Source organism: Struthio camelus, chromosome 1, assembly GCF_040807025.1.
Source record: "Struthio camelus isolate bStrCam1 chromosome 1, bStrCam1.hap1, whole genome shotgun sequence".
Taxonomy (NCBI): domain Eukaryota; kingdom Metazoa; phylum Chordata; class Aves; order Struthioniformes; family Struthionidae; genus Struthio; species Struthio camelus.
In genome coordinates, this window is record NC_090942.1 from 29,318,652 (window position 1) to 29,335,267 (window position 16,616).

General features: G+C 41.0%; 1 protein-coding gene across 3 annotated transcripts in view; it reads right to left on the reverse strand.

The window, feature by feature from the left end:
* TES (testin LIM domain protein) overlaps window positions 1-12,330 on the reverse strand; it is a 28,563-nt gene extending 16,233 nt beyond the window's left edge. Inside the window, exons 1-2 of one of the 3 annotated variants that reach the window (XM_068932786.1) lie at window positions 11,483-11,517; window positions 10,523-10,565 (exon numbers count right to left, since the gene is read on the reverse strand). In XM_068932786.1, the coding sequence (XP_068788887.1) occupies window positions 10,523-10,565; window positions 11,483-11,502 (63 nt within the window). In that variant the 5' untranslated portion in view covers window positions 11,503-11,517. Of the gene's footprint in view, window positions 1-9,521; window positions 9,581-10,522; window positions 10,566-11,482; window positions 11,518-12,024 lie in introns of those variants that run through there. The other 2 variants (XM_009689499.2, XM_068932792.1) reach the window with 2 other exon arrangements.
* Between the last annotated feature and the right edge of the window lie 4,286 nt (window positions 12,331-16,616).

Sequence of the window (16,616 nt, forward strand, 5' to 3'; positions counted from 1 at the left end):
GTTACCACTCCAGCAGCATGAAGAACACCTCCAGTTAGCTGCAGGTGTGTTCAGTGGGAGGGAGAGTAATTGTGACAGACAGCTCACCTTCCATTTACCACGGATGGAAAATGAGCTAAACGCTGACAAGTTCTAGTTCTAATCTTAGTTCTGGTGACTCTAATACAAAATTAATAATAAAATAATATCCCTTCCAACTAAAAAGCCTCAAATTTAGAACTGCCCCTGAAAAGTCAAGTTGTTCTTGTTGCATGGACAAGAATACAAACAGTTCATCTTTCATCTCACTTCTGTCCAAAATGAAGTAGGAAATCATTCATAAACTACTTGTTCAGGACAGACAGCGCACAGGCCAATGCAGGAAGATCATGCTTTCAGTTATTTTATAATTGAAAGGATAACTGTCTCCACAGTCATCAGACATCCTTGAAGAATCACAAAACTTTCCTGCAGACAATGGGCTCTTTAGGAAGAGATCTTTTGCCAACCATATAGCTACTGCTTAGAACTCGAGGGCAGAGACACTAAATTATTTCTTCTTCCCTTCTCATTTGAAATAAATACATTCCTGCTCTGATCATAGTGACACTTTTATTACCCTAAGGAGTCAAAGCGTTCATATGCTAGAGGTGCTAACCTGAAGCCAGAGCAGTAGACACGCACAAGATGAAAGCAGAGAACTTTATCTTCAAAATCAGCTACGTTTTTGTTTACATATGTAAAGCTAACGTTTGTATCCACTGATGATGGGTGTCTACAGGGTTCCTCTCATTCAGAGACCTACCATATACCTACCATATGACTGGAGCCCTTAGCTGTTTCCCGATAAGTCATCCACAAACAGAACAAAGTGTTGCCCAGGATGCTCTCTGAAGAGAAAGAGGAAGCTAAGGCCACACAAAACAGAACTGTCTGCTTTTTCATAAGAGGTTGTTTCAAATCCTCCTCCCTAAAAGCTGTTGAACTCTATGTGTTTGCACCGCCCGCATAAAAATGTGAAACCAACACTGACCCAGATAATTTTCTCTAGCTGCTACTCTAGTGACAAGCTGGCAATGCTTCCTTCTGTTTGGGTCCCCCCCCTCCCCCCCTTAAAGAGGGGGGGATGAGGGGGAAAAGAATGATTTTATGGATCATTTAAGTATTTTTAAATAGTGCAATAAAACCATCATTAAAAGTTATTATGAGAAGGCTTGGAAACCTATGATCACATAGGTATGGAGAACTACATGCACAGCACACAGAAATAACCTTAACATTTCAAAATGGAAATAAAAATCATTTCACAATATACATTTTTTTCAATATTCTTAACATTTAAAGCATCTTTAGGCTAAAATTAGTTCTCCAAAAGAAGTTAAGGACACAAAACTTGCACACAGCTGTCCACACCTCCACCCAAACACACAACTACCACCCAACCTACTCCCATCTTCACAGCCATCACTCCCAAAGCAGATTTCTTCAGTAACACAGGATTCCACATTCCCTCCTCAGTAGTAAAGAGCACATCACTACTAAATGCTTGTGCAACTGCATGAGGCAAATGAACTGAAAGAGCAAGCAAGATAGCAACACTTATTCTGAAAGGATTTTTTGTTTACTGTGAAAGAGAAAGAAGGGAATGATCTCTTTCCACATGAGAGGTCTGGTCACCTTATGGAAGAGGTTTAGCCTGAAACTAACAGGCATGTTCAGAACCAAGTTAGACCCTATTCCACATGTTCACAGCCTCAGCTTCTTTATAGGAAGAAAAAAGCAATTTGGCCAGTTGCCAAAAATATTAAAGCTATAAAAAACTAATAGTATTCTTTGCTTTTGAGGTTGATTCTGTATAGAAGTCTGACATGCATCAAATTCTTGCATAGTGCTATAACAGGTCTTGTTTCAGCAGTAAGGGAACATCAGCCTCCAAACTGACTGTTCTCCTACTGCATGCTCAAGGAAATCAGAGCACCTAAGGCTACGTTGCGTTTTGTCATTGTGGCCTATGTTTATTCCCCATGCCTCCCAAATGACACATAACTGGCTCTGTGCTGGAGCACCCAGAAACACCCTGAGCACACCCTAGAAGGGGAAGGCATGTCTGAAAACAGGATGGAATCAATTTTCCCCATAAATGGAATTATGGGAGAAGCAGCATAGATAGGTCAACTGAAAGCGTGCCAGAGGAAGGTTCCTGCATGTCAACTGTCATTAATTTTTATTTTATAAGAGCAGCTATCCAAAACCATCTCGTATTACTAACATACTCAATATAGATTCAAATAGTCTGAGTATGGAAGACGATATAAATATTGAGATCATCTGTTGCATACTGCTTTCAAGATTAAATAGTCCTCAAGAGCAAAAAATTTTAAATGGCTACAGCTAAGTGAGCATTACTAAAAAACTGCTCTACTTTAGCTTGGACTCGAACCTAGTGTCAAAAGTTGACTATCTTTACATTGAAGAGATATGTAGCTCACTGTTATCTTAAAAACCCAAATGGTCAAATTCAAGCGTTTAAGCCCAGGCTACCAGAAGTGTTTGTTAAATTTATTGAACATGACTGAGAATAAAAGTCTAACAAACCTCCTTTCCTGCTCCTTTTAATGTAAACCCTCTGGTGAATGTTGAAGTCTTGCTTTCTGAGAATGCTAATTTTGGAATTTATATCCTTGTAAGCGTAGCAGACTTAACAGAGCATTGGACAACAAAATTTCTCCCTACATGGGAAGCTCAAAAAAATAACATGGACACGGATTATGCCTGTAGAGGTAGATGGCCAGATTAGTTTGTAGGTTGATACCAATGAAATTATATTTTGCCAGAACAATTTTGCCTATGCTGAGAAATGAACAAACTGTGCCACAGCCAAGAGCTTTATTAAAAAATTGCAATGAATGAAGGATTAGCTTTTAAGAGGTTAAAAAAGTAATATCACTAAACATTGTTATTCATTGTTACAAAAAAGCAAAGAAAACAATGAAGATAAACTATAAGAAGTCTTAGATAAATTAAAACATAAGATACAGAAGTAGATTTTAAACCTTGGCTACACTTGTTTTCAATGGTCAGAATAATTTAGGTTGAAAGGATGCCATCTAGCCCAACGGCCCATCCCAAGTAGGTCCAACTGAATCGGATTTACCTAGGGCCTTGTCCACTTGTGTTTTGAGTACCTCTAAGGATGCAGATTCAAACTATCAAAGTTGGTCCACAAAGTGAAAAAAGAATTCTGCATGTTTAACCAGAATTTCCTATGTTGCAACTTGTGCTGATTGCCTCTCATACTATCACTGTACACCAACTAAAGAAGAGTCTGATTCCATCTTCCCTGTTCCCTCCCACTAAGTACCTGGGGACAGATCACACCAAGAATATTCCAGTAGAACTCCACTGGAAATCTTGAATTAATTGTTAAATAGTTATCATCCATCAAAAATAAAGCTAGCTACTCAGAGCTTCCTTCTCCTTTAAAAAAGGGACCGTTGAGGAACAGAGCTAATCAGAAGGGGAATGAGGAAGCTGTAAGAAAACAAAAGGCAGCTCAGCCTGGCATTTCTTTTGCCTCCTCAGAGGCTCACCAAGAGATCAGAACTAACTAGGGTCTTGGTCCTCCCTCTCCCCTGGAGGAGACTCCTGTATTATCTGTCAGATAATTTGTATTAATCTTTCAACAGGACAGTAAAATGCAATACCAGTACTAAGCCTCTGCAGAAACAGAAGTATCAAAGCACTTCCACCATCTGAGACTGCTCCAGAATTTGAGAAGTTGTGGTTCTGCCTAAAAGCATTCTTTTAAGGACGATACTTAAAAACCAGTTTTTCATTTGTATAGACACTCTAAAAGGAGAAAGTTACCATTAGCGTGCTACAAAAATTAACAGTGAACCCTAGAGCAGACTTAGATACTCTTTACTTTAAGATCTTTCTCCCTTGCCCTTGAGTTTTCAAAGAACAGATGCAAAGAGATTATTGATAAAGCTATTCTTAGATTTACTACAAAACCCCAGGGCTCTTCTAGTTTAATGATTACCTAACTATTAATCCATTTAGATATTAGTGGGTGTAAATAAAAAAAATGTGATTTTTCCATTCCCAGTGCTGACTTGGAAGCAGTGGGGAATCCCACCAGAGAGGTTGTAAAGTCCCCTTCCCTGGAGATACTCATCTGGGCACAATCCTGGGCAATGTGCTCTAGGCCACCCTGCTTGAGCAGGGGTTTTGGATTAGATGATCTCCAGAGGCCCCTTCCAACCTCAACCATTCTGCGATTCTGGGTGGGGAGGGGGGGAGGAATACACACATCCCTCCCTGCAACTGCACAGTACTACGGAGATTGTTAGCAGATCCTGATTTAATTTAGTTTAGGAAGTTCCAAAGAAGTCAAGAACGTCAAAGCCAAGTAAGAGGAAAAAAATAACAAAACCCATTAGAAAATTCATGTGCTGTGCGTGCTTTATTCCTGAAACCCAGTCTTGTATCACAATATTCTCATCCAGTATATTAAATCATTAGTAGAAAAACATAACAAATTTATTAGGTCACAGGATTTAACACAGCTCTTCTGCTTTTAAAAATCTATTTCTTATGATGTCGGACTGAAGAAAAAATGGTTATATCTGGACAATGCTCCTTCTCATAAGACTTCTACAGATACCATACGAGGAAAAAAAGCAGTAATTTCACCCATAGTGAAGAGCAGGATCCCATGGACCGTTCTATATTTGTCACCATGATTTAACATTTGTCTATTAAAACTGATAGCAAGTCTGTTCCAGCTTTTTTAAACATGCACTTGGATCTAGAGGAAAAATTTACTGGGATTAAGAACTCCATTTGCACATAAACAAGGATGCCAAAAAGTACTTGCATCCAAGAAAAATATTTGAAAGATGTTCTGAGCAGGACAAGCATAAGTATAAATCAGGGAGCTGTAGACTACCATAGTACGCAAGTGCTAAAAATTTATTTTATTATGATATCTTTAGCTAAATATCAAACAGCCCAGAATATAAATATTTAAGACACTGCTGCACAGTCTACTATCAAGAGACTAACAGCACTAAAGATTTCCACGCTAGTTAGAAAACAAAAGTGGTGTTTATTCAGAAAGCTCACTATTATGCTAAGCTTGAATGCAGTTGACTTGTATTATAAACACTGTCTATACCACCAATACAGAACCATACATCATTCAGTGCTGCAGAGGCAAATTGAGATTTACTGTCTTTACTACTCAGTCCTCCAGTCCTTTCAAGATGTATATTTTGAGAGTATGAGTTTCTAGGAAAACTAATCTGCTACAGGGATGCAATTCACCATTGCCCATTATATCCTGCCCTACTGGTTTTAGTGGCTCAAGAAAACCTATAGCACAGGGAAGAATCAGTCATTCAGAAGCTTAAGGCTGCCTTGCAAGGCCTTCACATGGTGAAGTGTTGTAAGCATCACATACACTGAAGAGTTGAAAGGAGACAAATTGCCAGGAGTGCTTCACAGATAACAGATAACTGCAACTTAGAGTGAGGCTGCACAAAGTTTACTAAAATGCCAAAGCAACCTGGAGATTTCACCTTCCTTCCAGACTAGCCCATACCACCAGGCAATGGCTTGTCATTTGATAACCCACACAAACTCCATAGGCCAGCCATCTCTCCTACAAAACAGCTATTAAGCCCTTTGAAGCCTGACAAATGAAGCAACTTCCCTCAGCTACCCATTTTAAAAAGGCTTGAGATGCATCTGTCAGTTTGCTTAGAAAAAGGGGCAATAACTTCAGAATTGTCAGAATATGCATCTATTTGGTTTTGAGATCAGTGCTCTTACCCAGCTGCATCTTCTAATACTAGACTTTCAGAAGCATGCTTGCAAATCTAATCACTCATTAGGATCCTTAGTCTCGCAGGAAAACATAATTTTTTTCAGCCAGTACTTCTGAAAGAAGTCACAGCTTAGGCAGTCTCAGACCGAAAGTGAGGCACAGTGGGAAAGCTGAGCACACTTAATTAAGAGGACCAGAAACACACATGCAGCAGCACCCAAAGTAGTTACGTGCAACATTAGTTGGAATTGCCATGACAGAAGCCTTACTCCTTTGACACTGGACCAAGTCCCCAGACCTAGGTAGCAGGCATGACAAGCCTCTCCCTCTTCACAGCCTTATCCTTCCTACAGGTCCCCAGGACCTATACAAGAACCTCAGTCTGCAAGCCTTTATATTATTGCAAAGCATACAAAATGTATACAAGATATGTATAAAGTTTTTATGTGTATACATACACAAAATACATATCTGTTAAAATGAAACGTGCTATAAGCTTTACAATACCTGTTTTAACCTCCTTCCCACCATGCTACTTGCAAAGTTTGTATTTATTGAGGAGCAACCATTAATTAGAAAAGCATGCTCAGTACCTCCATCTGAGGTATGCAAAATGTGTTTTTAGCAACTTTCACCCATAGAGCTTTGTTTGCAATTTTGCTACTTACCTTTTTTTATTATTTTACCTAGCAGTAAAGAAAAAACAATTTATTTCTCTAGTAACACTTGTGCAAACAGAGCTCTGTGCCTTTAATGACAGAATACTGTGGCTTAAAGTAAGACTTCCAACTCACCAGGAAAAACTTGGCTTATAATTATGCCATATCAATGTTTCATCTGACCTTATAAGTCACACAGTCCTGTATCCAAGTAGTTTCTTGGCTTGCTATCCCACCATTTCATAATATTTTACGGCCAACCAGCTGGGGAATACTTTCACTACAGAACCAAGTGAAAAGACTTAATTCAGCCTTGCTGCCTATGCCAAGCTTATATCCAGTAACGTACACCCTAGCTATTCTTTGTCTGCCATTCAGATAGGTGATCCAGACAACAATTCACGTCAGCACTACATTCTCATTTCCTTCTCAATTTGAGAAGGAGGTGGGGGTGGGGAGAAAGTTTACTCCGTTTTCACATCAAATCAACTGAAGTTCCTCTCACACCTCCACACTTTCCATACCTTTATTTGCAGGCAAAACTCATGCATGAATATCTCTTTGCATTTCCTTAATCTTATTACACATAAGGAACAGTGAAAAAGCTCAGCTTTCTACTACCACAGGTTTCCATGGCAGTAACGCCAAAGCAAACAGTGACGTCAACAGGAAACACAGCCCAACAGATATTACGAGATCATGCTTTACAAAATAGATATAGTTGACTTTGCACCTACATGTATTTTGCTTAACTTTCTTTTATCACTAAAGAGCCTTACAGCTGTGGTCTGAAGTGATCTCTGTATTTGGTTTTCCACCATAAAGGAATACACGCAACACACATCTCATGCACATAGAAAAACTACACAAACATTACTCATTTGAGAACAGAGCTTCACCTTTTCTTCACCTCAGACTCCTTTCCCCATTTTCTACCATAATGATGATGCTGCTTTTATAAAGCAAGTACTATCCCATGAAGGCTTTTACAGAACAACAGCACTCACTGTCAGATCCTTATTTTCTCTAACAAAGCATGCTGCAAGCATGACCGTGACCTAGTGATTCATTTTGTAAAGTTCACTGAGGTGACAGACAGAGCAAAAATACAGATTAGCAGAACTTTTTTCTAACAGGGTATTCAATGAAGCATTCAGTTTTCCTATATCCACAAAGGGAAGTTCAAGAACATTGTGTATATTGTATTTGGGAGAAATAGTGGTCTGTTTGTTGAACAAGTGCTGTTCAAGTTGGAACTGCGTTCAGGCTTTAGCTCAGTTGTGCAATCACTTTGGGTATACAAAGCTGTCTTCATGATCCTTAAACGCAACAGCAAAATCCAATTCCTTTCACAAAAGTAAAGTCTTTGTAAAGACTTTTACAAAAGTCTTATATTCCCCTCCCCTTTAAAGATGTAGCATAATAGACAATAATGAATTAGACTTGATACTGATACAGTAGCTAAAGGTGAGTGCCTTGCAACTGTATTTTTACACTAATTCCTGCCAGAGTTTTTTTGTGTCTCTAAAGAGTGTGGTGACCAGAGCACTTAAAGTTTCACATGTTCTTCCAAAAACATATGCATGTTCTGCAGCTACCCTCAGTGTTGAGAAATTCAACTTGAAATTTGTGTTTCTTGTAGATTGCGGTTGTCCAGGACACAGGATTCAGACAAAAGACAAATCTAGCTATATATAAGGCAGATTTGCCAAGTCTGGCTATTTGCAGAGATAGCAGGATGAGTTTTACAGTGTACAGAAATGAAGCAAAGGCAGTTAAATGAGAAGTTTGAGCTTAAATAAGTGTTCCTCACAGCCAGCCTCTTAAGAAACCTATGCTATACAGCATTGCTGCTTTTCTCTCACAAGAAGCAATAACGTCAGCTATTTACTGCTTAGAAAGAAGGGTTTAAAATCATAGTGGGTGGGGCGGTCATTCTTCCTGCTAAAGAACAGAAAGGTTGTTTCAACCCTAGCATGCTTGCACTGAAGGGGAAGCAATTAGTGCTAGATGGATAGTGCCAAAACTGTTAAAGCAAGCTAGAAAATTATAATTTTGAAGGGGGGAAAAAAACACTGATGTGAACACAATACAGTCTTTCCTGCGCCAGTTCTGAATTGTGATTTTTCTATTCTTAGAGACACAAACACATTATTTACACTTATTTGAATGTTTTTCTCTAGTATGATAATAGCACCTTGAAAGCCAGTAGCAGCTCTGCAAAGAGACAATGTATAAGCACACAGCTGAAGAACAGCAGACTGGAGGACTACTGATATTTGGAAAGAAAAAAAAAACACCACACCCCACACTTAGAAATGTCACCTTGGAAGCTTCATCTCTTGAGTTTTCCAGAAGCAGAGAACAGCTGCCTCATTATGCTACTTGAAGCAGTTATCCATTAGCAACTGTGGGCAGGTGAAGGTGTATCAGCTGGGTGTTTGAGTCTCCATACCACACCCTGCTCCCAGGGCACTTGTCTCCCCAGAGCCTGCCAAACATGAGGGCTGCAGAACAGCCACCTTCTGCTACCAACTAGCCACACCTGTAAGTTCAGAGTCATACGTACTATTCCTAGTTCCCAAGAATAAGGGAGTAGTGACTTATTTTGGGACAATATGGCCTTTCATCATAAGCTTCTTGGAAGCTGCTAACCAACAAGGCAGCTCAGCTGCTCATTAGTCACCAGCCTTTACCTTTACCTGCCATGCTGTAAATAGGTACTGGTCATAATAATATTCTTATTATTATTAAAAGGGTCAGTATAAGGTAGTAAGGAGCTTCTGAGCAAGAACAGCTCAAGTTTATTTCTGCCACATGTGCAGGACAGGCAGGTGAGAAGCACTCCACGTGCTCAAGTAACCCAGTACTGCTGCTGGACATAAACAAAACAAAAAACAAACAAAGAAAACACATACCCTACCTGACACCGTCTTAAGACAAGTTTCCCCTTAAAGACTTGAGTAGTTTACTCACTTTGATAAACTTGACTGGTACTTGTTATATGGTATTTTAGATTTATGAGTGTTGATGCATAAAGTGCACATGCTCACCTTATAAGAGTAGCTCAACCATGTCAGATTGCTATCCCGTTTCTGACAGTGGCCAAGACCTGATTAAAAAACAAAAAACTACACACTTACTACCAAACAACCAAAAAAACTCCAGAGAAACAGAGCAGGTATACAAGAATACTTCCCAGGATAACTTCCCACCTCTCAAGAGAGGAGGAAGTTGGCCAAAACAAGACAGAACTAGGAGAGATGTGGAAAGAAAAAGGTTGAGAAAATGGGAGTTAAAGGATGGAGATTGAAGTCATGCAGCTATTGCACAGTTGAGGAGAATTATTATTCATTCCAATGTACAGAGTTTGAAGAAGTTTTTCATTAAATATCAACAGTCACAAAACAGATTTTATACAGAATATATGGTTACATAGAAAGGCTTTCCAGTTTCCCTTTCACCAACCTGTCACAGGTCAACATCCATTCTCTTGGAAAACGACCTTCACCTCAGTTACAAAGAGAAAAAAGGTGGCAAGAGGAGATAGGAACAAGAGGGTAGATGAAGAAACAGTAAAATAAGTTTTAAAAGCATGCACATACTAGAAACAGAGGGATAGAAAAAATGGTGAAGCTCTTTACTCTTAACGTTGTTAAGAGATGTTCACAATGCAAAGCTGAACAAAACAGAAGATACAAACTACTTTTATATAAAACAGCTTTCATGGTTTCATTTGTTGCACCAGCTTCCACATCTGTGTCTGAATAGATTCAGAAAAATCTTCAGGAATCTCCGAAGTTAATGAAAGAAAAGAGTGAAAGACGTCTAAAGAAAAATGGGACAAATTAAAAGTCCAAGTTACAACACATACAACTTTCCAATAATTAGTGCATTACTTAAAGCAGATGTTCAGCCATGACAAGTTCACTCAAGCCAAGACTCAGTTATTAGCAGAATTTTATCAGGATTTCAAAGTGCCTATTTAAATACACTTTAGACAGAAATTTTGAAGATGACTACTTCAGGCATCTTTCAGGAATGTGCATCTCACCTCTTGCAGTCCAAATAACTTGCAGGGAACAAGCTTCTTGATGCTGTTAAGTTTAAGGTTTAGAAGGGACTTAGAAAGTATTCAGTAAATGCATTCAAGAAGCTAGACTTCATCAGATAAAAGCAGTTATGCAAAAGGGACACGTCCGCATCATTGTTTTGAGTGGCTAGATGTACATGCACAATCTAGCTTCACCCATCTATACACTGTCACCTTGAAGCTGACTGGGGATAAGGTGTGCAATTTCTCCAAATTAGGACTCTCATCCAGATTACATCATCACATGCTGAAAGTAGTAACTCACTGCTGACCTGCTTCAATAAGACCGAACCTTGAGTTAACCCATAGCCTGCCATGCTGCACAACTACTGTATCTCACTCAGTTTCTAGTTTAGAAGCTGAAAAAGCATGCAAGTATTTAAAGATGCATGTGCACACTTAAAAAAATTACTACATTTAAATATAACAACGCAGGCATACAAACCGTGGATTCCAATACGCTGGTCTTGAAGTATCCGAGACACACTTACAGATTTAACCCATGCTCACACACTATGCTTTTTTGTTTTTATAGTATCTGCCTTGAGACTTGATGAAGTTCTTTTAAAAAGAAATCACAATGCAAGTGCTATCTTTAATTGAATCTTTGTCCCTAGTGCTTTTACAACTTAAGAAGCATATCCCTCATGGAACTAGTTTTATTTATGAAGTTTGGAAAAACAGATCAAACATAATGGGATTAGCTACCAGTTTCTGTTGCTTGTCCTTCCCTGTTTGTCTCCAGGACAGCTAATCAATATGCCTTTAAGAATATTAGTATCAAAAAGGCAAAAAGATCTGTAACTTTCTCTATCAAAGAGGACAATCCACACAAGAGCAGAAGATGCATTGGTGTTAGACTAGTCACATCAGAGGTCTGAAATTATTTTCAGCGTTACCAGCAAAGAGCATTATGATTACCTGTTTTTTAGGTTATGCATATATCTACATGCACAGACCATATACCTGGATGCAACCTATCAGAGGTCACTTTTTGAGAGCGCGGATGGTTTTGCTTGGAAGACGGCAATGCCCGCATGACGGGACAGGGGATCGAACTGCCGCGTCTGAACGAGCGTTAAGAGAGAAAACAAACTTTTGTTTCGCTCGAGGGCGAGACAAGATGCAGCAAGGGATAACTCCGCAAGCAGCTTTCCCCGCCTCCCGCCGCCGCTCCTCACCGGAGCGGACGAGCACCTTGGGCGACTTCTGGAGGAGAGAGGCACTCACCAGTGCCAACCACCCGCACCTCTCCCTCCTCGCTCTTCAAGAGCGGCCAGCCGAGCAGGGCGCCGGGGAGGGCAGGGCAGGGCAGGGCGAGCCCCGCTCCGCCGCCCCGGGGCCGGCTCCCTCCCGCGGCCGCCCCCGACGCCGCCCCACGCACGGATCCGCGGCCGCAGGGCCGGCAAGGGCAGCACCGGGTGGCGGGGCAGGTCACTCCGCAGGCAGCTCCCCCACCTTACCTTTTTCACTTTACCCTCCAAGTCCATGTTGCCGCCTGGCCGGGCACCGGGAGCCGAAGGGCGGCGGGAGGAGGTTCCCTCCCCCGAGGCACTCGGCTGCGCTAAGGCGAAGCAGCACCCGCCGCCGCCGCCGCCGCCCCCTCGCCCCGCCGCCGCCGCCGCCGCCGCGCTCAAACTTCCGCTGCCCTGCGGCAGTGGCTGCAGCCGAACAAAGGCAGCTCGGCAGCCAATCCCCGCCCGGCTGCCCGCAGGCTTCCAGCCAATCAGCCGCCGCCCCGCCGCCGCCGCCGCCGCTGCCGCCGCCGGTGCCCTGCCCGCTGCCCCGCGGCCCGGCCCGGCTGGGCGCGCCCGCGCGGGGCGGCGCGGTGGAGCGGAGCGTGGTGAGGGGCCCGCCGGCAGGCAGGGCTTCTGAGTCATCCCTTACAGGATGATAAGGTCATGCGGAAGGCATTTGCTGGCGCAGCAGTTTATCTTCGAGTATAAGCGTTGGGAAACGCCTCCCAAAGCAGGGGAAAAGAATTATCTCTACTGATTTATTGGGGGGGGGGGGCGGGGGGAGGAGACAAGAGTGGAGTAGTTGTTGCCTAGCCGAAACTTGGTTCCCACATGCTCAGTGACTTCCAGGTGACAGTGCTGTGCCTCTTGAGGGCTGATGTCTGGTCTCCGCAGCTGGGGAGGCTGCCTTGTGCTTGGGTTGCCCTGGGATCTGGCTGGAGAAAGGCTGGGCACACGTTTTTAACAAACTTTTAAAATTTCTGCATGCCAGGGCTGAGCTCTTGAGTTGCGTCAAGAGGACATGAGGTGACACAGGAGTATCAGTTAGGCTCATTTGCAAAGGGTGCAATGGTGAGCAAGGCTGCCCTGTGGGCAGTGGCAGGCCATGTGGTGTCTCAGGTGGCTGTGTGGTGGCTCAGGTGGGCAGTGCAGCAGTTGGGGCAGGTAGTATAGTGGTTGGGCAAGGTGGTATGGCATCTTGGAAGACTGTGTGGTGGTTGGGGGACTGTGTGATGCTCAGGTGGTGAGGCGATCCAGGTGGTGTGGCAGTTGAGGCAAGCAGTATGGCAGTATCTTCAAAAAGGGCAAGAAGGAGGACCCAGGGAACTGCAGGCCACTCAGCCTCACCTTCAGCCCTGGAAAGCTGAAGGAGCAGCTCATCCTGGATACCCTTTCCAAGCACATGAAGGACAAGAAGGTGATCGGGAGTAGTCAGCATGGATTCACAAGGGGGAAATCGTGTTTAACCAACCTGAGAGCCTTCTGTGATGAAGTGATTGGCTGGGTAGGTGAGAGGAGAGCAGTGGATGTTGTCTATCTGGACTTGAGCAAGGCTTTTGACACTATCTGCCATGACATTCTCAAAGGCAAGATGATGAAGTATGCAATAAGCACTGTGAAAGAATTTAGGCTTTGATCCCAGTCTTCAAATTTTTGTGTCTGTGATAAATCTTAGGATGTGTCTGGTAATATAAAATGCCACAGAGTAAGCATTTGCAAGATTTAGGCCTAATATTTTCTTTTAATACATTTGATTGAGTAGTTTCATATAAATTTTCTTTCATGTTTCTTTTGGTCTTTGGAAGGCACATCCATCCGGACCTTATAGTTACCCTCAGCAGTGTCCATGAATAACTTGGTAGATTATTTTGTCACTAATCTGAAATAGCTAATATTTCTTCTCCAATACTCACACAAATTTTTCTTAAGTAAGCCTTAGGTTATTTTGTTTCTTCACCAGAGGCCAAATATGCCTTTATTTCAGTGTTTAATTTTGCTGTTGTTATTGTCATCATTTTTTGGTAGATAATTGCAGCCACAGGAAAATGAGACTAGATCTGTTTGTTCTCTCTTATCTCCCATCATAGTAGCTTTTGGAGGCTCAGCCTTTTAAAGTAAAAGCAAAATTCTGATTGACTTGTCCACTGGAACTCTAGCAAGAGCATCATGGTGGACGCCATGGGCCAGCTGCTCCTGCTAATGAATCTGTACAACAGACCTCAATGGCAAAGTTCAACAAAAAAACAAGAGAGGATGGTCTCAAGTCATAACATTATAAGAAATGAGAGACTACAGATCAGGTGAGCACTGATGTGCTCGTTGTTTTTCTGTACAGAAGAGAGGTGCATAAGGGCTGTTTGTTGTGGGTTTTTGTTTTTTTTTTTTTGAGATTTCTTTTCATTTCTGGTTGGCATTCTGTTCTGTTTGGTTAAATTGTTCCTTTGTGGTGGTTTTGGGTGTGAAAGGCAAGAGGAAGTTTCAGAGTGCTTGAAATGCTGGTATATCTTGGACCGATATAGCCTGAATACCATCTACGTGCACATCTTCCTCTCAGACTAAGATCAAAGGAGATCAGTCAGGATATTATGTCTGTTCAGTGAATGAACTGTAAAACGGATACAAGTGTTTTAGGTAATAATGAAAAATGCCAGTAGACTTTGCAATTACAAAGACTTGCTAGGTACCTTTGACTATGCTAAGCAGAGAAAAAAAAGTATTGTAGTCCTTATCGTGTGACTTTCATATGGGAATGGACATATGAACATGTTTTCATTGTAGGAAGCTAAAACAAAGTAAAATAAAATCATGTATGATGTAATTATATTTTGCTTATTCTTATTTACCTGGCAATAATAGCACCGTACTCTTTTAATGAATACATTTTTTTCCTAATAAGTTGTGGCACTACTGGGTTAATAATAATTTATTTCATTTGTAATTTTCTTGAAACTCTTGAGTTGGAGATACTCTGCTTGTGATTTGTACATCTTTCAGGTATGTATAAAGTTGTCATACTAAAGTGAGAAAACATAGTAAACTTTTAATAGCCTTTCAATCTATGAACTATGAAACCTACAAATTAATATATGTAATCTAAAATGCAGAGACTACAGTAAGACTAAAGTAAGTTTTGCAAACCAGCAGATAGTTGCTGGAATATACTTCCTCTGAGATCTATGTCAGAAAGGAATCCATTTTCAGATTTTAATTCTTTTCTGTGCTTTCTATAACTTTCATTAGTCTGGATTTGGTGACTGCAGAAGTAATTTTGTACTCTGTAAATGTGATCTTGTATAGCTCTTCCCTTCAAGGATTCTGAAGCTCTGAAGTTGCCAGGCGCTCAGCATTGACATGTGCCAGGACACAGAACTGGGCTTTCTCATAGCTGACTTGGAAATACCGAATACCTTTTTTTAAATCTTACTATTTTTTGAACGAAAAGCAAGACACATCCGAGCATTAACTTTCCCACAATAACATCCTTGGAGCCAACAGACAGAAGATGGGAAAAAGCTAATAATTCTTCCAAACACAATTCTGGGAAGATAGACTATGGAGAGTGCACAGTCTATCAGATTGTCTTCCTGGTTTTACAATTGTGGTTGCACTCAAATACCGTAACGATGAATGCGTTTGGAGTAACTATATCTCTCCAAGCATTAGATGTGTAGATAACATGGATGAATTACCATTCCATCCTTGAATGAGAGAAAGGATGATATTATAATGACTCAGCAAAGCTTAAAATTTGTTTCTGGGAAAGCTGTTATTTAATAAACAATTCTTTTGTTTAAAATTTAAGGAAAATATATCAAACTAGCTTCCAGCTACATTCTTTTAGTTGCCTTGTTTACTCAGTGCTTCATACGTTATAACTAATGACACTGTGTGCTTTTAAGATTTTTCTGTAAGTATAATCTTAAGTGTAATATAAATATATGAGTCTGTCTTGCCTCAAGGTAGCTTAATACACTAATTTAGTTTTCAAAAAAACATTTCAGATTGAGAAAAGGATAAAATTTGCCTTTTTTTATTCATTTGAATAAAACAAGGGAATGTAATGTGGAATGTTTTGGGATAGATCCAAAAACCCCCACCTAGAATGGAACTTGAGTGCCTAAATCAAAAGTTGCAAATCTTACTGTCCCCTGCTTATGTGCTTCCCAGTGAAGCACATATGTAGTTCTTCACTGTACTTTTACTTTTTATTTATCTAGATTTGGGCTTCTGTGAACGCTGAAAGCTAGTATTGATAGACTAATTTGATACCTCTCTCATGCTTGGTCCATTCAAGATCTAGAGACTAGCCCTTAATGCATTTAGGCCTTTAGAGAGGCTTAATCCGCTAGGAAGTTTCAGATCATGCATGAAATAGAGCATTATCAACTCTTTCCTTTTTAAAAGACAGTAGTAAGAAGAGGCTCTGCCCACTTTTTTTGCAATGCTCTAGTAAATACTGAACATGCTCCCAATTTGGAAAATGAAGTCGTATGCTTTCCTCAATTGGATGAGGATCCATCCAGCTTCCAGCTGTTATGACTCTGATCTTGCTACCAGAGTGGCTACATAGTTAGATGAGGTGTTCTAACTACTACTTTTGAAGCTGTGACACTGTAGAGAAGAGAGAAGAAGGTCCATTGAGTTAGTGAAAGAGTAGTCTGTCTGTCTAAGTTAGTGGGTATGGAGTCTCAAGAGTTTCATTAACCAGCTATTGGGTAAATCTACATAGCTAGACCAAGGAGTAAGGACTTGTTAGCCAAATAAACCTTAACAAAGACTACTGTGCTGCTCTTTCTTGTTCTCCTTCTCTGTTCCAG